Genomic DNA, 24,478 nt, shown 5'->3' with positions numbered 1-24,478 from the left:
TTCTAGTTTAGCAATTGAAAAGTACAGCACAAAAGGAAGTTGACATAGTTATCAGAGTTGTTATATATATAACAAATAGATCTTGACAATGCATAACCTATTTGGCTACAAGTAAAATAAATACAAGCCACGATGAAACACGACATTAGGCGTGTCTTATTTTCTTTTTTTTACAGTACTAAGAAAACTATGATAATGAACGCTGTCATGCAGGATAAATGGTTCGCCACAGCTATGCAACATCTCCAAAGAAATCATACACCGTGATCTGGGCCGCTATTGGAATTCGAACCATCTTTTGGTTATTGTACCAAGTAAGGCTTCCAAATGTATAATCTCCTTGTAACCTCCGCATAGGTGATAGCTTGACCTGAAAAGTGTGGACTTTGTTTGTAGCATTGAACACAAGAATAGATGGCTTAACTTCGATCTTGATTCTAGACGGGTTCTGAATTGCAACATGTACACTACATTGACCTCGCCTACATTTGTGACAGTTCTCCACACAGTAACTGGATACCTCAGATCTGGAGCTGAGATGGATGGCAGGTTCAAAAAATACCCAGGTATCGATATTGCATTGCAGTTAACGGATGTTTTGGTGGTGCAATCAAGGAAGTAGTTCTAATCTTTAGGATTGATGTCATAAATTAGACCAGGATCTGCTGCTCTGTTAGGGTTGATGTGCCCACCTCGATAGTCAAATGGGTCGGCAATTTTTCGAGGCAATCCTTCAGCTAGTATTGACATGCCATCTTCATCAATTACAGATGCTTCAGCATGCAAAACTGTAACACCCTAAATTTTGAATTTTTGGAAATAGAGCTAAAATGATTAAATTTGGAATTTTGTGTTCATTAAAACATGGGAAATAAAAATTTTCATGAAATTAAAATTTAATATAAGGTTTAGAAACATGTTTGTGCATACATGCCCTTACATTCGATGTATTTGATTGAGTGGTTTTGATTTAAAATTCAAAATGGTTTGAATTGTTTTGGAAAGAAATTAAAAATGGCTTTGAAGTAAAAGAAAAGAAAGAAGAAAATTAAGAAATAAATGCATTTAGGAAGGTGTAAATTTTATTTTTGAAAACTTGTCAAAATTTCTCATTTATGTTTGAATTGAAAAGGGTATATTTGAAATCCTATTCAAATTTGATCTGGGTTACATTTGAATTGGTTTTGAAAAATAAAATAGGAAAGAAACATTCTCTCTTCCTTTCTCGGCCTAAAGGCCTGCTTCCTCCTCTTGCTCAGCCCAGCAGTTGGCCTAGCCCTCTTCATTTCCCCGCATGGGCCAAGCCGGCCCAGTGCGTCGTCCCCTTCTCCCTTGGCGTCCGGCCTAGTTCCCACGGCCCGCCTTTCTCCTCCCACTTGGGCCTGCGCCCCGCTCCTTTGTTTCAGCGCGGCCCAGCCGAAGCCACCGTTGCGGTCATGTGCCTCTGCGACTGACGCGCTGGGCCCGCATGTCGGGGTCATCCCTTTCCTCCCGTCGTCACCGAGCTAGACTCCGCGCCGTCACCAGGAATCCGTGTCCACCCTGTCTCCTCGATGCCGTGCACAGCAAGTCTGCTCCACCCTATATAAGCCTCCCGCACCCCGCCGCCCTCGCCTAACCCGTTAGCGAGCCGCTGTATCGCCCGAGCCATCACCCATGCCCGAAGCCGCGCCGCCGTGAGTTCCACTCTGCCCAACCGCGCCCGAGGCCACCACCGCGCCGTCCCAGCTTCTCCCTAGTCCTCCATCGAGCTCGCCTCGAGCTTCTCTTTCTCCCCGATGTCTTCCCGTGCCCTGTGGTGACCGGGAGCATCGAAGCCGACGTCGCCGATCATGGTCCGGCCATGGTGCCACCGTCGAGGTACTGTTCTGGCCGGCTCTTCTCACTTCCTTCCCCTCAGATCTAATCTGAGCCGGTCAGTAGAGATCCAACGGCCTCTAGTTGTTGATACCCCTTCGGCCGCTATGTTTTCATAAGAGCCCCTGAGTTTTTATATTATCGAACCCACAGTCCAAAACATGTTTACAGATTTTGTTTTCCCCATTTGAAAGCATATTTTGTTTCGATAAGGTCTAAAATACGTTTTCAACTATTTACAGAATTGCCACTGATTTTGTTTTAGCCATAACTTCTCCGTTTTAACTCCGATTTGATCCGTTCAACTTACGTTAGGTTCGTAATTTCATAATCTACATGTTAATACTACTGTTAAGTAGGTTTTCAACTTTTAAAATTCGTGATTAGATTTAATCTATTATTTTATTAAAGGAAATCTTGTTTAAATCATATCTTCAGCGTTTTAACTCCGTTTTAGTCCATTCAAGTTGCGTTAGATTCATAGCGACGAGTTCCACGTGTTAGTAACAATGTTTATCATGTCACTAATACTAGAGTTTCATGGTTTAAGTCATATCTTGATTAATAATTATGCAACTGGGTTTTGTAAATAAAATATGATTTGTATTACTTTAGTTTTATAAGTCAAATGTAAATCTTACTTAATTCAATTTATATAAGATTTATATAGTTAAAATAAATGAAGTCTATAGTTTTCTTTTCCGCGTATAAAGCAAATCTTTTGATAGATGTATCTTTTCAACCGTAGCTCCGATTAGCGTGCCTCTCGCGTTTGTGTTCATAGCGATGCGTAGAATCATATTTCAAACTCTTTCACTTATTTTTCTATGATTGGTGTACTGTTCTAATTTAGATCTATTGTTTGCTTCGTGTATGATTGTATGGATGCTTGTGTGGTGCTATATGATTTCGTCCAGTCGGTGAGATATATGTAGTGATCAAGAAGAAGAAAAAAAACGTTGAAGATTAAAGCTTACCGAAGGATCTGTGTTTAAGGTAAGTATAGCATGGGATCTTCCTTATTACCTATTCACCTTTAATCATTTAATTCATACTGCATGTGTCTACCTTGACTGCCACTAAGGATTTCCTAGTACTTTGTACCTTGTACCTTGATATCTATGGGGTATTACATTGGGTAGTATGATGTTAGTGCTCAACTACAACCATGATCTTGTAACTTGACTAATGATATATGCAATAAACACTAAAAGATGCTTTTTAGTAACATGGAACAAGGGGGCTAGAGCATTATGCTGTTTTATGGTGCTCTAGATTCCTCTCCCTAAAGACTTATTTGTAAGTGATCATCCGGGACTTATAGTACAGCTGTGAGGGCTACATGGCTCTGGCTTTAGCTCAGTATGAGGACCTTTTCTAGCTTGTTAGTGGTTACCTTTATTGACGTAAGAATGGCTTGCCAAATCAGGTATAGTGCGGCCTCTGTCCCCATGTGTATAGGCCGCGTGTCAATGTGCCATCAGGAAGGGGGGCTCTACATCTGTTTGCCAAGTGAATCTAGCGGCCCTAACTTGTTAGACAAACCTTTGAAAGGCTTCATACTGAACCCTACCGACCTTCTTTGGTAGTGGGTCAAGAGGTTGGCCGCCTCGGGTGAAAGGGTAAATCACGACTCACAGTGAAAGTGTACAACCTCTGCAGAGTGTAAAACTGGTATATCAGCCGTGCTCACGGTCACGAGCGGCCTTGGAACCCTTACGAAATAGATGATCACTAATGATTAATGATGATGAACACTGATGATGAAGATGCTCATTAATGATTACTGTTTATGCTATTCATTATTCATGTTTACCTGATCATGTGTTTATATGGGCTTGTGATAAACTTGTTACTACTCCTTTGCTAAAATCATGACTCACTAAAAGCTAATCGCAGTTAACCAGTGTCAGCCTTTTGAGCCTCATGAACCCCATGCTATATTTGTTGAGTACGACATGTACTTACGCTTGCTTTACTTTTCAAATATTTGGATGAAAATCCCGGATGAGTAACAGATTGCTAGAGTTTAGAGGAATTAGGCTTGTGATCAACCAGTCAGTTGTCCCTGTGGAACTGGAGTCTTCGCTTGAGGATCGGAGTTGTCTTTCCGCTGTCTATACTCTGAGGTTATATTCTTTATACTAATATGTTATGTATTTAAGCATTGTCTATTGATATTACCCTTATTTGTAGCTATATGTGAGATTTGACTTCCTGGGCTCACATATGGTGTGTATCTGGTTTTATTCTTAAAACCGGGTGCTACAAAAACAAAACAGATGTAAATACATGTAGCATTGCCGCTCTTAGGAAAAGCACTTGCAAAATGGAGAAGAGACGAGAGGGGAAGGAAGTGGGTGCAAACGTATATCTTTTTTCGGTAGCAACGATGTGGGCTAAGGGATATCTTGTTTTACCTTCTCAATTCCATATCCGATTAATTTGGTGGCGAGGAGGATGTGCCACGTGCGATCGTATTAATGAGCTGTTCTACCACTCGCTTGTGATGGGTGCACCTTGCCTATTGCACAATTGTGACCAATCGTACTTCTTTACCATCAATTTTTGGACAAAAAAGAAATACTATTTACTTTAGTATATAGAGATAGAGATTTATTGAAGTAGAACTGAAAAGTACAGCAACAAAAGGAAGTTGGCATAGTTATCAGAGTTGTATATAACATAACAAACAGATCTAGACAACGCATAGCCTATTTGGCTACGAGCAAAATAAATACAAGCCACGATGAAACTTGACAATTGTCATGTCTTATTTTCTTAATTTTTTTGGATAGTACTAAAAAACTTTGATAATGAGCGCTGCCATGCAGGATAAAATGGTCCACCGTAGTTATGCAACATCTGCAAATAAATCATACATCGTGATCCGGGCTGCTATTGGAATCCTGACCTTCTTTTGGTTATTGTACCAAGTAAGGCTTCCAAATGTATAATCCCCTTGTAACCTCCGCAGAGGTGATAGCTTGACTTGAAATGTGTGAACTTTTTTTGCAGCATTGAATACAAGAACAGATGGCTCAACTTCGATCTTGATTCCAGCCGGGTTCTCAATTGCAACATGGTACACTGCATTGACCTCGCCTACATTTATGACAGTTCTCCACATGGTAACTGGATACCTCAGATCTGGAGCTGAGATGGATGGCAGGTTCAAGAGATACCCAGGTGTCGATGTTGCATTGCAGCTAACAGATGTTTTGATGGTACAATCAAGGAAGTAGTTGTAATCTTTTGGATTGATGTCATAAATCAGTCCAGGATCTGCGGCTCTGTTAGGGTTGATGTGCCCACCTCCATAGTCAAATGGGTCGGCAATCTTTCGAGGCAATCCTTCAGCCAGTATTGGCATGCCATCTTCATCAGTTACAGATGCTTCAGCATTCAAAATGAAATAGAGGTAAATACATGTAACGTATTGCCTAGTAAAGTAATCATGGCTTCAGAAGTCAAATCGTCTTCTAAAGCAGTGTTTGGTTTTATTACCAGTGGTGATGATTGCAGATTTCAGTGCAGCAGGAGACCAGTTTGGATGCAGAGCTTTCAACAGCGCGATGATGCCAGCTACATGTGGGGTAGCCATTGATGTCCCTGACTTAATCCCGTAAGAATTTCCTGTTGCTGCTAGGATGTTGGCTCCAGGTGCAGCTATGTCAGGCTGTGGAGGAAGCAAAGGCTGCTGTGAGACAACAGGTGATGGCATGTTTGCGCCTACAGACTGTTAGACGCAACATTTGACTCTATGTACCTTGATAATATCAGCGTAGTCGGGTGATGGACCTCTGGAGGAGAATGATGCCACTTTTGGGGCTAGCAGGGCACCTGTACTGGTGCGGGCTGGTTCAATCTTCGCCACCGGTGAGCTGCTTGAAACTACCACAAATTTACCGGAGATAGGCCCAGCTCATGATAGGGAAAGAATTGATCTAGCTTGTTATGTGCATTGTTGTACGTGCTAATGAGGATCCAGGAAGTGGTGTACCTGGCGGAGTCGATATACTTTTTTATCTTTTTACCAGTGTCAATGTCCACAAGAACCCATGGAAAGTCACCCATGTCTTGCAGAATGTCAGTCGTGTATTGAACAAAAATAACTCCAGTTCCTCCTCCATTCACGATGCTTTGCCACGCGACTGAGAAATACGTGAATGGGCCAAACGTCGTTGGTGAATGTTGCGTTGCGCAAAGCACGAATTTCCCTTTAATATCAGTACCGTTCAAATCATCTTGCGTGCATCTAAGAGAAGGCACAAAATTAAGTTAAAAAGTTGCTGTCAATTTCAGAATTTTTGGAGCATTTGCAGAAAATAAAGTAAAATTAATGGCTTTGCATACTGGTCTCCATTGGCAAGACTTCTGAAACTGCTCCTGGATGAGTTTGAGTTCTTCCCTTGGTAATAGAGAGATTGTCCCTGAAAAATTGGCAAGAGTTGTATTTATACTCAAGATCAGTAACATATCCTTCATTGCTTCTATGTAAACAAAATCATGGTGGCCTTGTGATTCTTCAGTGTCGGCATTTGTATGTATTCAAACAATTCATACCGTTATCTGTTGCTTGTTTCCCAGCGTGATAACCGTCGGGAACGAGCGATCAGTCTTGCTCGCGGCAACTGTGATGACCCACGGAGCCGTGTTCTCAAGCGTCTGCGGACTTGGCCCGTCGTTCCCGGCCGCGTACACGACGGTGATCCCCATTTGGACGGCATGCAGGGCGCCGAACGAATTCTCCTCGGGAAGAGCGAGCGACAGCGAGAGCACGTCTACCCCGTCATGGATGGCGTCGTCGATGGCCGCGAGCAAGCCTGCACTGGTGCCACTGCCTTGTCCCCAGAGGGACTTGTACACGGCAATGCGGGCGCGGGGCGCGCCGCCACGCGCAGCGCCCGCGGCGAGCCCGTGGAAGCTGGCCGCCTCAACGACCGAGCCTGCCGCGGTGGAGGCCGTGTGCGTGCCGTGGGTGGCGATGCCCCGGGGCGACAGGTAGTCGGTCTTCAGTATCTCTTCGGGCAGGCCGGCGCTGTAGAACCGCGCGCCGATGATCTTGCGGCTGCAGTTGCTGCGGTCCCAGGCCTCCCCGACTTGGCACACGCCTTTCCATCGTGAAGGCACGGGCCCGTAGCCTTGGTCGCTGAAGCTTTTCGACTCTGGCCAGATACCTGAGGGGACAGCGGGGTGTGTTGGTGGACCTTGGACTTGCACTAGACAGGTCGCCAAAAGACATGTGTTTGCAGTATGTGATCAATTCATGGATCATGATTGTGATTGGTCACTAACCGGTGTCGACGACCCCAATGATTATGTCCTCTCCGTATCTGCTTCTATGGAGTAGTCCACTGGGCATTTGGTAGTTCATCCCAAGGAAGTCCCAGCTACGAGTGGTTGTCGCTCTGCAGCTTCTGCTTAGATGGACACTGATGACTTCAGGAAGCTCTGCAGAGTTAATTTAGAAGCCACAAAAAGTATGGTTACTTTAACGGTGCACTGACAAATGTTCAGCTACAGTAATGAAGTGATCAAGTGAAGAGTAAGTAATGGTGAGAAAAAAAAATCCTTGAAACCGGTTAAAAAAATCCGACGGGCTGACGTTGATCTCTGCCCTATCCATAATCAGGCACTGAGGTCTTTCATGGGTCATGGCCAACAACGTGACGGTGCAAGTGCAAGGCCTCAAGGTGAAGAACAGCCCAGTCCAGTTCGACACCTGCCGCGGCGTGCACGTCAGCGGCCTGTCCATTAGCTCCCCGACGCTGTGCCCCCACACCGACGGCATCCACGTCGAGAACGCCCAGGACGTCCTCATCAGCAACACCGCCGTCTCCAACTCCGACGACTGTGTGTCACCATCGGCGCCGGCACCCTCAACATGCACACCGAGAACGTCACCTCCCTGCGGCCCCGGTGGTCGGCCACGGCATGAGCATCGGGAGCCTGGGCGAGCAGGGCACGCGGGCGTGCGTGGCCAACGGTGAACTACGCGGTGATCTGGCACTCGGACAACGCCGTCCGGATCAAGACGTGGAAGGGCAGCTCCGGCTCCGACTCCGTCGAGAACATGCACATGGACGCCGTGCGCAACCCCATCATCATCGACCAGCATGAAACTGTTTGCGATTATGTTCTATCAATTTGCTTATTTAACATATTTTATATATATTTCTATGAGACTCTTCCGGTTATTGCAAGTATTCCTAGTTGCTTTCAATTTTTGCTTTTGGGAAAGTTGTAGGATGCATTCCTTGTCTGGAGGTTCCCATGCAAATTTAGTATTGAATTATTACTCGTGGAGGAATAATTTGTATTGTCTTTAACCAAGTTAACCGATTTAACCAAAAGCGATTTTGGTTGGTTTCGTGGCTTAAGAGCAAGTGAGACAGCGAATTCCAGTTTGAGCAAAAAGACTGAAAGGACTGGCCTGCAAGCTGATCAGCATGGTCTTCCGTGAGCATCGCTGCGAAGCCTGAGAAGCCATGCTTGTAGTTGTAAACCATGGAAGCCAATGAATCCTCCATACTGGAAGAGGAAATAACAGGACACGATCAACCATGAATTTGCACATCATTCATCAGGATCAGTCGTCTTAAATGAAGAATCAGCAAGTAACATGGCTTCACTACTTTAAGAGGAGGACACGTACGTACCTTCCAAGAACATTGCTGAGTAGATCATGGTGCGAAGCGATGACATCGTTGGGGTGTCCATGTTTCACATCGCCTAGGTATACAATATATAGCTACAAAGATTGTTGATTAGAGTTTGGATTTTGGAAGCTTCTTACAAAGCTGTTAGCAATGCATCGGGCATGCATGCTTACCCTACGGGATCCTCCATGTGCCCCCAGTAGTAAAGGCAAGAAAAGGTAAAGCAGGAGCGCTGAAGCCACCGGGGCACGCGATGGAATACAGAATCCCATGTTTCCCCGTTTCCTATGCTGTATGTTGGTTCCTGATAGGTGCCACAAATGTGCCGCTATTTATAGACGTTTATATATGAAGAAGATTCTATTCCCTTGGTCAACAAAATTACATAAAAATTAGTCCAAAGGAAAACTCCAACACCACATGTTCTTCTCGTAGCCCCACCTCCTTACAACCAGTATTGTTTGGACTGGAATATACGAAATAAACCGTACGTCCTAGGACATGTCAGTATAAGAGAGGTAACAGTTTCATTAGCGAGGATTTGTAAAATGATGTTTCAAACAAAAGAAGATTTATCTACTGCCACAAAATAAGTGATTTTTCGGGTTTATTCTAAGTCAGTGTTAGCGAGGTTTGATGCTTTCATATTGTGTTTAATCATTTTTTTCATCTAGGGGAAAGACTCAACATGTCCTAGGGTTTTGCCGCCCCTGCCACAGAGACAAAAAACGTCCATCAATCCTATAGAGAAGAGAGCATAGAAGACGACAGAACTACGTCGCATTGCCTAATGCCGTCACCGTGCCAGTTGATGCCACCCCTTCTTTCGCCTACCCGTTCTAAGGTTTGACCCATGGGCCGCTCGTCGACCCTAAGGCCTTGATTGGTGTATGAACATTATGGCCAAAGAGGGGGACTTGAATTGGGCTCTAAATGTTAAAGAAACAAACCTTAGCCTATGCAAAAACTAAACCCCCAACCTTCTTAGCGCCTAAGTTCTTCTACAAAGCAAATTGATCAAGAAAGTTCTTAGGGCCAACAAGCTAACCATGTCCTTAGCAAAGTTTCACACTAAGATTAAGGTCCTTAAGAACAAGAATGAAACCCATGCTAAGCACACACTAGCATGAATCCTAGTTGTCACTTAACAAGACCTAAAAGCAATGAAAGTAAACACAAGTATAAAGAACAAAGCAAAGGGAGAACCAAATTGTAGCTTAGTTAAACCTCTTCAACTTGGTCCCCAGCGCCATCGCCATGTCACTTGGCGGCGAGCCATCCGAGAAGTAGGTCATGAAGAGCCTGTCACGTCGTTCACATGTGCCCCTCGGAGAGATGTCTTAGGGTACATGAGAGGGGATGAGCAGATGTCGTTCGTCACCACGGCGGTGGTGGTCCCATTGCACCTCATCTGTGACGAGTCGCAAGGCAGTTGGCTGAGCCCCAACTCGATGGTGTGTGCACGAACACCTCCATGTACTAGCTCCCGATCAGTGCTGGTGGTCATGAGCGCATCCACGGTCTGGCCCGAGGCAAGCACGAGCATGTTCGCGTTCATGTTAGAGGTATAGCCCGCATCCATGCTGATGACAGTGAAGTTGTGGTCGACCACCATGCAGAAGAGGTGCGAGTTCAGGCTGACATCGACAACAAAAGCAGCACCCTCATGTTGGGCTCCACCACCATCGTGAATGTCTCAAATATACCAAATCAAATGAAGTAATAATTAACTACTTACTAATTACACAATCTCTATTATTGAATGCAATTTACATTTTTTAGAGTAAAAAGGACCAAGCCCGCAGCTTCATCAAGACAAAACATTTTACAACATTGGGAATTTGGGATGGAACACACGCTCGGTCCAGAAAGCAAAGCGTACCCTCACCAAAACACCAAAACACAATCAAGCCTCGTTCACATTTCCCAGGATAAACCTAGTGAAGCCAAATCCATCCATTTGCGAGAACGAATTGCTTCTTCAAATGTTGCACTATTGGACAAAAAGTGCATTTAGGCCCCCTAGTGGGTTTGGAGCTAAAAGTTATAGCGTTTTTCATAGAGTGACATGCGCTATTTTTGGACTTGCGGAAGTTCCAACATTTTTTGTCGGAAGTTCCGACGTACGTCAAAAGTTCCGAGGTTTCCATAAGAAGTTTCGATGTTCTGCTAGTTCGCGCGTGTGGGGTATTTATTTCCCCTCCCCCTCATTTGGAGGGCTCGCTGCTGCTCCCCAACATCCATAACATAACCAAGATCCTTGTGAACACTGCATATACCCTCTCTTTGTGAGATTGAGCGATTCTTGAGAAATACAAGATGTGGGTTGAGTGAATTTCAAAATAGAGAGCAAGCCAAATCCTTGAGCAGTTGTGGGCTTCGTCAATCGTTCGTGAGACATTTGGTACTTTTGGATCTTGGCTCCTAGATGGCTAGGAGGCGCCGACGAGCAACCAAGCTTGTGGTGTGCCGTGGCAAGTTTGTGAGGGCCCAATCTCGCATCCGCAAGGGAAGAGATCAAGCTTAGTGGATCCATGACAGTGATTGAAAGAGACCCAGCTAGAGTGCACCACGGAGTGGTCACTCATGGCTTCCTAAACGGGGACGTATGGCTAGTGTGGAGGCCCGAGCTTCAGTAAAACAAACCTTGTCTAATTTGTATTTTGAATTACAATATTTGTGTTTATCTCATTCTACTTGGTTGTGCGTGTTTGTGAGTGCAGGTGCTTTATGTCTTGCTATTGGACATCCCCAAACTCATATATCCAAGTTTGGTTTGAGCTAGAACTCATTAGGCGTACTCTCATTTCGTTTCATAATGACAACATCGGAAGTTCTAACGTGCATCGACAGTTCCGATCCCCCGGCTCCAGCTCCTGTGCGCTACAGTGACGCTGCACTATGGGAGCCGGAGCCGAAAGGAGCCTGGCCAAACGGCCTCTTCATATGGTGCTCCGGTGCGCTGGACCATGACCGCGATTTTCAGAAGCTAAGGACTTCAAATCCTTCCAAGGATCTTCCTGAAAACACAAACAGTTTCTTAGTTTTCAAAGCCCCAAGGGCTACACCGCTACATTAGGGAAAACATATTAACAACTACAACTTTTTATCGTTTAGCCATGTCTGTCCAACAGCTAAGAATTTAGCGCCACACGGTCTATTGAAAATTTCTAAAATAGTCTCTCAGAGCTGCTTTGCTACTGCACACAATCAAATAAAAAACGGTTAACAGACTCGGTCTCAGAATAGAACAAGCAAGAGAGCTTGTCTACCTTTCTTTTTAGGGACAATTGTCTCTTGGTCATCCAAAGTGATGGTCATTTACTGGTGGACATCTATTTTCGAGCATTTTGCCAGAATACACTCTGGTTCGGTGAAATTAGGCCACAGGACACCGCGGACCGGTTGCCGCCAGTTGAGGAGAGAGAACAGCGATAAAATGACATTCTTGCTCCTGCCGCTTTCTTCTTCCTCTCTCCCGTTTCCTGGCCTCACGCCTCCGGCGGCATGCTTTGGCGCCACGCCCCCGGTGCCCGGGCCTACGCCTCCGACTTCCGCGGCTCCTCTCCCGGGACTGCGCCTCCGACTTCTTTTTTTTTGCGCCTGGCTCCTTCTTCTTCCGCTAACCGGTGGCCTCGCGGCAGTGGCTGCGAGCTTGCTCAGCTCGGCCATGGCGGCGGCGTGGCAAAAAATGAAATTGGCCGGCGACGAGGCACGGCTGATGCTCGATGTGGATTGGCAGGCTAGCTAACTTCCGCTGACGCACAGCCAGGTCTTCTTCGGCGACGTCGTGGCTTCATCCGTCTAGCTCGCAAAGCGTCGGCGGCCATCGAGATCGACATTCGAGTCTAAGCGTCGACGGCCGTCGAGACCGCCGGCGGCAATCGAGATCGACGTTTGAGTCTAACCGTTGATGGCCATCGAGATCGCCGTTTGAGTCTAAGCGTCGGCGGCCGTCGAGATCGCCGTTCGAGTCTAAGTCTCTAAGACGCAAGGATATCTCTCGGTTTCAAATCGGGGTCTTCACCACGGCTAGGGATGAAAACGGATCGAATACGGACGGATATCACCGATATTATATTTGTTTTTATATTTTTGTCTGGATTCGGATTCAAATACGGATAGTGTCAACTATGTCGGATAGGATACAATTGGATATCGACATCATAAATATGCGATTTGAGTATTCAGATACAGATACGGTATCAGATGTTGGATATCCAGACTCGGATACGGACAGATCTCAACCCCTCTAAACGGATTCGTTTTCGAATACGGTCGGAAAATATCCATACCGTTTTCATCCCTACCCATGGCTGGCCAAGCACGCTAACGCCGAGTGCCATGCCGCTGGCGTCTCCAGCGTCCTTCGGGTACTGAGCCTGGCTAGGCGCTTTGTGCAGGTCCCTGCGCGACCCCTCCGGGCGCGCGTCCGTGTAGCGGCGCTACACCGAACGCAGGTCAAGCGGGGCCGTCCCGCTGTGCAGAGTGATGTCAGCATGACATCATGCTTACGTCAAATACCTCCTTTTCTGTTGGAAAAAAATCAGAAATACACTAGAGATTAAAAAGCAATGCACGCAAACCGATCATCTCTGCCCATATCCTCGTCAACATCGCCACGGTGCAAAGCTAATCCCAGTTTTATAAACACTCGATCAGATTTAGAGCCTTTTTGGTAGGGCTCGTGCAGGGGCTTCAGCTCTGGCTCCTGCAGATGCTATACCAAACGTCTATTTTGGAAAGGGCTCCGCATGGGAAGCCGGTCAAGAGCCAGAGCCATTTTTTGTCTGTACAGGAGAAGCCTCAAAAACGAGCTTCGCGTGGCTCCTTGCTGTGGGTTCACGTCGTCTAGTGCGAAGGAGCCGTTTTGCCAAACGTTTTTCTAGAACGGCTTCAGCTCCTCCAGAGGAGCTGCTCCTTCAGAGGAGCCGGAGCCATTTTTAGAGGAGCCAGAGCCCTGTCAAACAGGCCCTTAGTTGACTAACATGCAGGCATTTTCACGTCGCTGCTGCTTGCCTGCTGAGAGCGCTCCCCGCTGTAGCTCGCTGCCGCACGCCATTGCTGCCTGGGTCCGGCTGCTCGCGCCACCGTCGCCGCTGCTTGCCTCCTACGCGCCACCGCTGCAGCTCGCTGCCGCGCGCCGTTGCTGTCCGGGCCGCCGTCTCCGCTGCCTGCTACGCGCCACCACTGCTCGGGCACGGTTGCTCATGCCGCCGCCGCTGCCCGCGTCCGCTTGCCTGCCTATTTGTCCTACGCGGCTATGACGCAGCCGAGCACCAGCACGCGCCCTGCCACGGACACCGTGGCGCTCCTATCACCGGCAGCAGCAGCGAGGGCGGCTGCTCGCACGTGGCGCTCGACAACAGAGGCTCGCCAGCTCGTCTGCAAGACCGCATGGCCGCGGCTGCGGCAGCTCACCAGCTCGTCCGTACACCTGCATGGCCGAGGCTGGTCGACGGCGGTGGCTGCTGTTCAGCGATGGAAGAAGAGAGGAGAAAAGGAGGAGGAAGAAGATGGCAGGTGGGGCCCCTGTGTCAGTGAGAGAGACAGGGGCAGACCCAACTGTGGCTCAGGGGCACCGGATGTCTAGAACGAAATTTTCTTTTTTCCTCAACCGGCTGTAACCGGTCCGCAGTGTCCTGTGGTCTAATTTCATCAAATCAGAGTGTCTTATAGCAAATGCTCCAAAGTAGATGTTAGCCAACAAAGGACCATCACTTTAAATGTCTAACAGACAATTGCCCCTTCTTTTTAAATATCTGGTTAAGAGCTTATTCTTAGATAGCAACCAGAGAAAGAAATGTACTCTGGTACAGCAATTTACAATTTCAGTGATCGATGACGCGATGCACACGTGCTTGCGTGCTTGCGCACTCGTCAGGGTCAACCACATATTCCGGTTCCACCACTCGCCTGTTCATCCAGAGAGAGCAGAGACAAGAAACATGGGATTCTTCTTTGTGTCCACACTCAACGAGCTATCACATTTGCACGAGCGGCGCGGCCGGCAGTGCCAAGCGGCCGTCCAGAATGCAGTACAGCAGCGGTTACCGAGCACGTATGGCGGAATGGGACCTCCTTGTCTGGCGCCAGGAAGGGGTAGGCGTTGCCGCTCCTCGGCGGCCGGACGATGAAGGCGCCGTACAGCGTGGCGCGGAGGAAGGAGGAGTGCGCGTGCCAGTGTGCCACCACAGCGACAGCGTGCCCTCCTGCCCCGTGCGCTGAAACGGTGCGTGTAGGATAGGACTGCTGTGCTGGATGGGGCACTGCGTGCGTGCGTCCCCCATGCTCATGTCTAGGATGAAAGCCAATACGCACGGATATTACTGATATTATATTTGTTTTTATATTTCTGTCTGAATTCGGATTTGAATACGGATAGTGTCAACTATGTCGGATATGATATGATTGGATATTGACATCATAAATATGGGATTTGAGTATTTGGATACGGATACGGTATCGTATGTTGGATATCCGAACTCGAATACGGACAGATCTCAACCCCTATAAACAGATTCGGTTTTACGATCGGAAAATATCCGTAACGTTTTGCTCCCTACTCATGCCTCGTGAGCGCACACCATGCCTGTCAATTGTCCCAGCACCCGCAGTGTTAGGCTATCTCTGCTATTCCGTACAAGACTGTTACTGTCCAGGTGCACCGAGCCACCGAATAGACAGGCCATTGCTGTATCTTTCAAGTGCAAAATTAAAGGCAATGTGACAACGATGCAATTTCTTCTCTTGGTGGAGTACTCATAATTGCTAGTAAGCCTAGATTAACCTCCGTCACGTTTTTTTGGGTGATTCTGACGTTATGCCACTCGTGAGTATCCTAAGTGGAGTATAATTTTACATGGCACTCCATGTCTGGCTTTTGTGTGAGTTTTTATGGTGCACTCTTGCAAAGATAGACCGTATCATCTTTATACGCAAATATTGTGATGAGCATCCAAACAGTTACAGGCTATGTTTCGACTGGTAAGATGCTGGTTTCACTTTCTGCTTCCGGCACCTAGTACAAAAACAATTATGTTGATGCCATGTTTTTTTTTTCTCCATCGGTGGTTCATAAAGCAGGCACAAAAGTGTGGGCTCATGATTATAAACCGTCTGCGTAAATATATTTATATGACGTTTTTAAGGCAAAACTAGTATAAATCATAGTTTTATATCGGCGGTGCAATTAAGACAATCACCAATGTAAATTAAATCTATACTAGTTGTTAGCTTAATTGATTGTCGGTATAAATATAGGATTTATATATACTGGCGGTGCCTTTAAAAGTTGCCAGAGCAAATAATTTATAAGTACTCTTCTTCCTCGGTCTGAGCAAAGACACCATTGTTGGCGTCTTTGGAGATCCAAGAACTGCAAACTATAAGTTGGGAGATTTTGATCTTCATTTTTTTAAAGGAGGTTGCTCAAAAAAGTTAGTTAATGGGTATGCTATGTCTTTTTGGATGAATCCTGTATAATTTGTGGCGTAATTAGATTTAGGTTTTCATGGTTTGTGTATAGGAGAGTGCCGAAGCCCTACGTCCGGTGTCAGATATAGTTTAAGTGCATGTTTCTCGTTTGAATGCTCTAAAGTTCTTACAATAGGGTGTGTAAGCTAAGGGAAAGAGATAGGAGGAGTGAGGAGAACGGATGCCCAAATAAAGTCTCGAGAGTCCGTCCCCCTGGATGGGAGGCCTAACCACCCTTATATAGAGTCCAGGGGCCAGGTTACATACAGAGAGAGGTTCTCTCGACCAAGTGGTCGTGAGCCTGAAGGAGGGAGAAACTAGTAAGCTTGGCTTCCAAGGAAGGTCGTCTTGTCCTGGCGTCAGCGCACGTTCTGGTACGGTCGTCGTCATGGTCTTGCTCCCACGTCACGGCATGGTGTGGCGTGATGGAACAGTGCCGGTCGATGGAGCCCACTGAGCCCATCGATGAGGCCCGCCAAGCCAATCCAAGCGCCACCGCTCGTCGGATCCACGTGCGTCGCCGCCGCTGGTGCTGCTCCGGACAGCCGCCGCACGGGCATGTGACCCCAACGAAGATCCATCGCCTATGGCGCATCCACCCCTAGGCCACCACCGGCCAGATCCGGCCTCCTTGCGCCGCAATCAGTCATGTTCGGCCTCCCTGTGCCGCCACCGGCCGGATCTGGCATCCCTGCGTCGCCATCGACTGTGGGGAAGAAGGGCGCCGCCGGGCTCGGAGGTAGAAGGTGCACCGCCGTGCTCGGGACGGAGAGGGTGCGCGTGCCGCCGTGCTCAGGAGGGAGAGGGGCTCGGGAGGGAGAGTGCGAGGGAGAGAGTGGACAGCACCGCTAGGCTCGCGAGTCGGAAGGGAGGAGTACGACGCTCAGCTATGCGACTGTTGGCATTTCTTAGCGCAATCACCAAGTGTGGAGGTTTTAAGTCCCTCCCCGGCAACGGCGCCAGAAATACTTGTTGGCATTTCTTAGCGCAATCACCAAGTGTGAAGGTTTTAAGTCCATTACTGACAACGGCGCCAGAAATGCCTGTTGGTATTTCTCGGCACCATCACTAAGATTGAGTTAACCTTAGCGACGCCGCCAAGAAACACCAACTACGATAGTTCTTAATGATTATAGAAAATATCCGTAAGCGCACGGATCTATCGTTGTAGCATTTCACCCGGAAGTATTCATGGTATCGTTATTTATATTTTCCCAAAGGAGGGCAAGGTATAAGAGTCTAGCATGAGCATGAACAGGATTACATACTTGCATTAGTAAACCAGTAGTTCTTGACAGGGGTAAAAATGATATTTTAAGGATAGTGGACACATATCTGGGCCAACCTCAAGGATAAAGGAGAAAACAAAAAATAAAAGAATATTCCTACATGGAGCCGGCATGTTCTAATATAGCTGCGCAAAGAACAGCTAACGATCATACAAGTTATATGATTAGAGTTAGAACTAATTTTAAGATGAAAGGGGAGATCTCCGAGTACTGGTCTGCTAGCAAGCGTGAGAGACTTTAAAACTCCAACACTGTACCTGAACGTGGGGGATTACAAGGGACGAATAGGGCTGTCACCACCTACCGCCTACCCCTCAATCGGGGGGCACTGTCATATCCGAAGGTTCCCGTACACCCGAGCACTATGCCCATGTACAATGAAACTACCCATATCCCCCTGGGACTCCGACCCTACGGATCGACAAGGAAGAATATGGGCAAACCCAAAGGAACGATGAACCGTCACCTCAACCCTAGCTCTACTTCTACTCATACATACCATATGAATGATTAAGCATGAAGTTAAACATGTTAAGATATTAACACACAAACTATATGCTAATGCATATATCATGATTATAACAAGACAACTATACTCTAGTTTATATGCACTACTATATAAATGATATGAGAGCATGACTATGGAAGAACTCTTCATAGTATTATTCATACCAAGATGTCACTCTTCCAAGGAGCCAAGGCCTCCTTGATAGCTTTCCTAGCTAAAATTCTACTACTAAAACTAAGAGAGTACAAGTAGAGAGGGGTGAGGTGTGTAGCTCCAAATAGTGTGTGTTTGAATGGTGAGCTCTTCCTCTTCTTATATAGTGAAGCATGGTCGGTTTGGCGCTGATAAATTAGGAAACCGGCCAAAACCGCCTATGAATGGAAACATTCAAACGATGGAGGAGCATGGGCCCAAGAGGCGGTGGTGGGGGTACGGGCGCACCTAGGGTGCGGCCGCACCCTGGCTGGCCCTGCTCGCCACCGCCTTGCTCCTATGGGCTCTTGGCTGGGCCTAGACCTCTTCTACGTCGGTGCCTGGCCCAAATTTGGCAGTTGGATGGGCCTTTGCTTGATTCCTTGGTGTATGATCTGCTTTACGCTTTCTGCTTTGCGCATTTTTGCTTGGTTTTCCACTTGTTCGAATATGAGTCCTGCAAAACATGTTTTCTCCAATACAAGTGGAACTAGGTCAATAGTATATGCATATGTGTCAAAAGTTTGTTGAATTCTCCTGTTTTGGACATTATTTGACGGTCGGATTCGATCGTTAGGCTCTCGTGGATTTTGTTGCCGAATGGACGAAGGTCCAGCTACCGACTCTGGACGTCACCCACGAGTACTGGACAATGTACTTCAATGGGTCTGTAATGGCACTTGACTCGGGGGCTAGAGTGGTTCTAATCTCCCCAGATGAGAATAGACTCTGCTATGCCATCCGCCTCCATTTTTTGACCTCAAACAACGCCGTGGAATATGAGGCTCTCATCAACGGACAGTGCATCGCCATCGAGCTCGGCGCTACGTGACTCTATGTTTGCGGTGACTCGGAGTTGGTCGTTGATCAAGTCAAGAAGGAATCCTCCTGCAAAAGCCCCCTCATGGCAGCGTACTGCCAGGAGGTGCGCAAGCTTGAGGACAAATTCTAGGGGATCGAGCTGCACCATGTCCCCTAAATGGACAACAATGCTGTCGATTTTCTCACAAAATTGGCCACCAGGAGAGACCCGCCCCAAGCGGGATCTTCATCAACGACCTCCACGAGCTATCCGCCCATGTTCTGGAAGGTCCGACCTAGACACACCCCAATGCCAGGCCAGTGCCCGAGGGCTCCGACCCTAGTGCTAAGCCAGCGCTCGGGGGCTCTGATCCTAGTACCTTCAGGACGGCGTCACTCTCCGACGTTGTTGTATTGGCACTCGATCAAACCGACTGGTGAGCGCCACTACTCACCTACCTCCTCGAGGAGGTTCTCCCACCTGGCAGGACTGAAGCTCAATGGATCGCTCGACATGCCAGAACCTTCATCGTGCTCGGTGACATACTCTACAAACGGAGTTCATCAGGAGTGCTCATGAAGTGCATCCCCACTGACTAGGGGAAGTAGCTCCTCCTCGAGGTTCATGCCGGGATTTGTGGACATCACATGGCCCCAAGGTCGCTGGTCAGAAAAGCCTTTCACCAAGGTTTTTACTGGACCACCACGCTACAAGATGTAGAGGAGGTCGTCCGTAGATCTAGAGGATGCCAGTTCTACGCTCGGCAAACACATTTGTCGGCACAGGAGCTCCAAACCATCCCCATCACCTAGCCATTCATGGTCTGGGGCCTCAACATGGTGGGATCCCTCAAAAAGGGCCTAGGTGGTTTCACTCACCTACTCGTAGCAGTCGACAAGTTCACCAAGTGGATAGACACCATGCCCATCACCAACATCCGCTCGGAAGAGGCGGTCAAATTCTTCCTCGACATTATCTACCGGTTCGGCGTTCCTAACTGTATCATCACTGACCATGGAACTAACTTCACTAGAAAGAAGTTCCTAGATTTTAGTGATGGATACAACATCAGGATCGACTGGGCCTCGGTCGGACATCCATGAACCAACGGTCAGCTCGAGCGTGCCAATGGCATGGTCCTCCAAGGACTCAAGTCACGCATCTTCGACCGGCTCAACAAATACATTGGACGATGGGTGGCAGAGGTCCCAGCAATCCTCTGGAGCTTGAGAATGACCCCAAATCGATCCATAGGGTTCACACCCTTCTTCCTAGCTTATGGAGCTAAGGCAGTGCTGCCCTCCGACCTCAACCACAGCGCCCCAAGAGTGAAGGCTTTTGACCACGACTAAGCCACGGAGGCTCAGCAAGACGCAGTCGACCTGCTCGAGGAAGCCCACGAAATGACCATCATTCGCTCCGCTCGCTATCAGCAAACTCTCCGTAGGTACCACGAAAGAAAGATGAGGGGGAGAATCCTCGAAGTCGGTGATCTCGTACTTCAGAGGACCCAATTGATAAAGGAAAAACACAAACTCTCCACTTGGGAAGGACCCTATACGGTGACCGAAGTAATCCAACCAGGCACCTACCGACTGGAGGACGGCAACGGCAACATTCTCACCAACACTTGGAACATTGAACAACTACGTTGTTTTTCCTCTAAAATTTGGTCTAACCGCTTTTTTAGTCAACGCTTGCTCCTGTAAAGCACCCCGGCCTGAACAATTTTAGCCTAGGTCGCTCGGGGTCTACATGAGGGTATAATACCAAATATTACCTCTCTTTTTTTATTGTCACATGGTAAACAACTTTGTCCCTGAATGGAAGCGCATTCCTTTTCCTTTGACTATCCTATGTAACTTTGTTCTTACTCCTAACTGAACGCACCCCGCCACGACCTACGGTTACGAGCAGCCGAGCCCCGCGGGCCATGCCTAGGTTCTTAAAAAAGTTGCAGCCTATGAAACTAACGGGCAGGTGTGAAAAAGAATGGACAAAAACAAATAGCTACGTCAGGATAAAAACAAGGAACATATAGTGATTCTATCACAAAGAACAAGACTGATGTATTCATTGATACAAAAACTATTCACACAGGGGCTCACCCATGAACTCAACTATTACATTTTTTGCTAAAAAACTACTTCCATTCGAAATACTACTATGGCCACTCGACGACATCGCATGATGCCAAAGGAAAATGGCACTCGCCGTCGGACATAACCACCACTATAGGGGCCCCTGCCCGATTCCGCTCACAACTTCGGCGAGCGCAACGGGTACCTCAAGGGACCCGCTCGGTTCTGTTCCCTCAACTTCGGCGAGCGCAATGGGTACCTCAAAGGCATCGCACCCATAGATGCTCAGCAGAAGAGCATGGGGCTCCAAACCTTCTCATGCAGTCAAGGCAGCTACTGGGTAGGGACGCTGCCATCGAAGTATGGCCACCATGGATAAAAGAGATCTCATCAAACTTTATGAACTTGCCAACCTGAGCAGTTGCAGGCACGGAACCCTCCACTAGCATGATCCTAGGCAACTTCCCCTCTGCATATGGCTCCATCCCAAAGAAGGCCTCGCAGAATCCAACATGCCACACCCCTTCGGCGGAAGCCGCCCCTTCTCAGGCAAAGATGGCCAGCACCACCCCGGGCAGCCTCCAACTCAACATTGCGCTCTGGATTCATGAAAGGATCTATAAGTCCTCCCCCTCGCTTACCATCTCTCTCACTTAGGAACCGCCATGGCATACAGGCACTCTCGGTGAGGAGGAGGAAGGAGGAGAGACAATAGTTGGACAACAGGCAAAGGACTATGACGGAGAGCCCTCTCCCTCCCCCTATTTAAGGAAGAAACACGACAGCCAAAGAGGGGCAAAAGATCAGAGCAAAAAACTCTCTCTCTTCCCCCATTCAATGCGGATGGGAAATGATGGGACACACCCTGACCGATGGGACGCACGCTAGCTGATGGAACGACACCGGGTCAGACAGAACGCCGCCTAGTGAGACAAAACATGGCCTGGGTATGGCCCACCACTATCGCACGACCAGGCATGAAAACCAAAATGTCACCACATGTAGGCAGCTCTCCGCACCCCTAGGTAGGACTTAGAAAAACCCAAAGTGGGATCTCCGCCAGGAGAGACCATCGGGCTTCCTAAGTCGATCGAACGACTCAAGAAAACACACCGAGAGACAGGTAGGAAGCAAAGGGACGCCCCATGTAGGCCATGCTGACTTCATCATGAACGACGAGCACAGGTCCTGGTCGGATGTTTCCGACTGAAGCTCTCCAAACCCCATCACTCAAGTCATCAAGGTAAAAACTACCAGCCCCCTCTATTTCTTTATAAATCATTTCATACATCCATATGCGCATTCATTCCATACGCCCATACCTACTGGACGATTCAGGCCCTAAACCACCTGGGGGCTCAGGAACTAAGCATCGCACGTGCAGCAAAATGCATCACAACGCTCCGTGTTGCGTCATGAAGCGGTGGTTGCCTCATTCGACATAAGCAACCAACAGAGCCAGGGGAGAAAAATGAGATGAGCCCTGTGTGGCCCTCGCCTAGTCTCGTAGATAGGGTCATCTCAACCTTCTCATTCGATCCTGAACCTCTCGCTAAGCCTACCGAATCTCCATCGAGGGGAGGCCGTTAGGCCACCTAGGTCGGTCTCTGAAATGACCTAGGCATCTACCGGGTTACAGGTAAAGGAGTAGTGGAATGTCACAAGAGGGCTATGCTGACCCTGTCACGAACGACGGACCCAGATTCCACTCGATCATACCCATTAGTGAACTCACCGAGCACGTCACTCGAGCCCGAGCGATCGAGATAAGTGACAAAACTTAGCCCCTCTGGTTGTGAGGAACCAAAGATAGGGTAACGTACATAACTCACACCAACCCCTACTAAGGCCCAACAAGGCATGGGGGCTCAAGACAAAAAAGCCTAGGTCTGCAACCCTAAACTCGCCCCTTCCAACTATGCTCCAAACACCTGGGTCTACAACCCTGATCTCACTATGCTCCAACTACGCTCAAAACGCCTAGGTCTGCGACCCCGATCTTGCCCCATCTAGCTACACTCCGACTATGCTCCAAACACCTAGGTCTGTGACCCCAATCTCGCCCCATCCGGCTACGCTCCAACTGCGCTCCAAACGCCTAGGTCTGCAACCCTGATCTCGCCCCATTCGGCTACGCTTCGACTGCGCTCCAAAAACTCCCTAGGTTTGCGACCCCGATCTCACCCCATCAGGATCCACAAGCACCACCTTGTCGCCTCGCCTGATCCCTAAACTAACAAACTAACTGCCTCGACTACGCGGGCTACACCGATGCCAGGATCCATGAGCACCGCCTTGTTGCCTCGCCTGATCCCTAAACTAATGAACTAACTGCCCCTCCTGATCCCACAGCGTGCACCGACACCAGGATCCGCGAGCTCCATCTCTTCCGATCCCCACGCCTAACCATCTCGGCTGCACAACGATGCCTTGGTTGACAAACTCTGTCTCAACTAAAAACATGCACACATGCCCGCTAACAAAACACCCCCAGACGGTTCCGCTCGAACCGCCCGGGGGCTCAGGGGCTACACCCGCGGGTACGCTCACGCGTACCCACCAACAAAAACAAAAACCTCCCCCACTGGCAATACGAAAAATCCCTAGACGGTTCTACCCGAACCGCCTAGGGGCTCAGGGGCTACACCCGCGGGTGCGCTCGCGCGCACCTACCGCTAAGACAAAAATCTCCTAGACGATTCTGCCCAAATCGCCCAGGGGCTTGGGGGCTCCTGTCGGGTTCATAAACCCAGGGTCCCTCATGGACCGGCTTCCCCATAAAAGCTCGGCCCAAGCAGATAGTACACAACTCATGGGCCGACCCAAATACCTGAGCGATAGGCTGGAGGAGTGATCCGATCTCCGATCGGAAGGTCAGGCCAAGGAGGAACAATGACCATTTTCCAACTCCGGCCCACCTCTACGACCAAAGCGCTCGGTTCGGTCATTAGCCTTCCTCTAGACGGCCTCTTCGACTAGAAGGCCTGGCTAAAAGCACCACATCCACATCCGACTCCGACCCCACACTCTCTGACCGAGGATACGCTCGGCCCCTGCTCACTGCTCTTCTTCGACTAGCACGATCAGAGCTGACTGGGATCAACCGACTAGGGACACCCACTCGGTAGAGACCAGAAGACACGAGGAGAAAAGCAAGGCAAGGCGCACAAGTCAAACCACAGCACCAAGGACCATACCCTGCATGGAACAGTACTCTACAACCGCCCTGACACAAACAGTGTTGTAGGCGCCTACATTTCCCCTACAGTATTGTGGGTGCTATTAAACTCCCATATGGTAAGGTTCCCCTGCATGCCTCTGGGCATCGACAGTGTTGTGGGCACCGGGATTTACTATACTGAGTGCACATGGTGAAACTCCTCACAGACCTCTAGGCATCAATAGTGTATGTAGGTACCGACATCTACCATGCCCAAACAAGACGACGGAACCTCCCATGTGCATCTGACATCAAACAGTGTTGTGGGAGCCTACCATCATCCTGTACCTGTCGGCATGGGCAATAAGGCTTAGAAGCATTCATACTCTCTCCCTCTCACCTGTAAGGCCATCCCCTTGAAAGGGTCGAGATGGCGACTAGAGGGGGGTGA

General features: G+C 48.4%; 1 protein-coding gene and 2 pseudogenes across 2 annotated transcripts; 1 reads left to right on the top strand and 2 right to left on the bottom strand.

The window, feature by feature from the left end:
• Positions 1–232: 232 nt before the first annotated feature.
• LOC136455268 (subtilisin-like protease SBT3.11) lies at positions 233–1,651 on the bottom strand (annotated as a pseudogene).
• A 2,806-nt stretch (positions 1,652–4,457) lies between these two features.
• Positions 4,458–8,820, bottom strand: LOC136453394 (subtilisin-like protease SBT3.9). Of its 2 annotated transcripts, none has more exons than XM_066453962.1 (10): positions 8,693–8,820; positions 8,520–8,611; positions 8,294–8,391; positions 7,156–7,311; positions 6,424–7,037; positions 6,214–6,290; positions 5,861–6,115; positions 5,627–5,741; positions 5,365–5,536; positions 4,458–5,253 (listed from the first exon to the last, which is right to left on the bottom strand). In XM_066453962.1, the coding sequence occupies exons 1-10, from the start codon at positions 8,789–8,791 to the stop codon at positions 4,712–4,714; spliced, it is 2,220 nt and encodes a 739-aa protein (XP_066310059.1). In that variant the 5' UTR covers positions 8,792–8,820; the 3' UTR covers positions 4,458–4,711. The 2 variants fall into 2 exon arrangements, with proteins under 2 accessions (XP_066310059.1, XP_066310060.1); XM_066453963.1 differs by having other exon boundaries at positions 4,458–5,235.
• LOC136451205 (polygalacturonase At1g48100-like) lies at positions 7,370–8,286 on the top strand (annotated as a pseudogene).
• Positions 8,821–24,478: the final 15,658 nt, after the last annotated feature.

This window comes from Miscanthus floridulus, chromosome 5 (genome assembly GCF_019320115.1).
Source record: "Miscanthus floridulus cultivar M001 chromosome 5, ASM1932011v1, whole genome shotgun sequence".
Taxonomy (NCBI): domain Eukaryota; kingdom Viridiplantae; phylum Streptophyta; class Magnoliopsida; order Poales; family Poaceae; genus Miscanthus; species Miscanthus floridulus.
This window is presented reverse-complemented; position numbering and strand designations above follow the sequence as displayed.

Excerpts from the sequence above, each read along its gene's own strand:
- LOC136453394 (XM_066453962.1), bottom strand. The coding sequence starts at position 8,791 with ATGGGATTCTGTATTCCATCGCGTGCCCCGGTGGCTTCAGCGCTCCTG. Across the intron at positions 8,392-8,519 it reads CTCAGCAATGTTCTTGGAAG|TATGGAGGATTCATTGGCTT; the intron begins GTACGTACGTGT and ends TTCCTCTTCCAG. Across the intron at positions 6,116-6,213 it reads AGTCTTGCCAATGGAGACCA|ATGCACGCAAGATGATTTGA; the intron begins GTATGCAAAGCC and ends GCCTTCTCTTAG.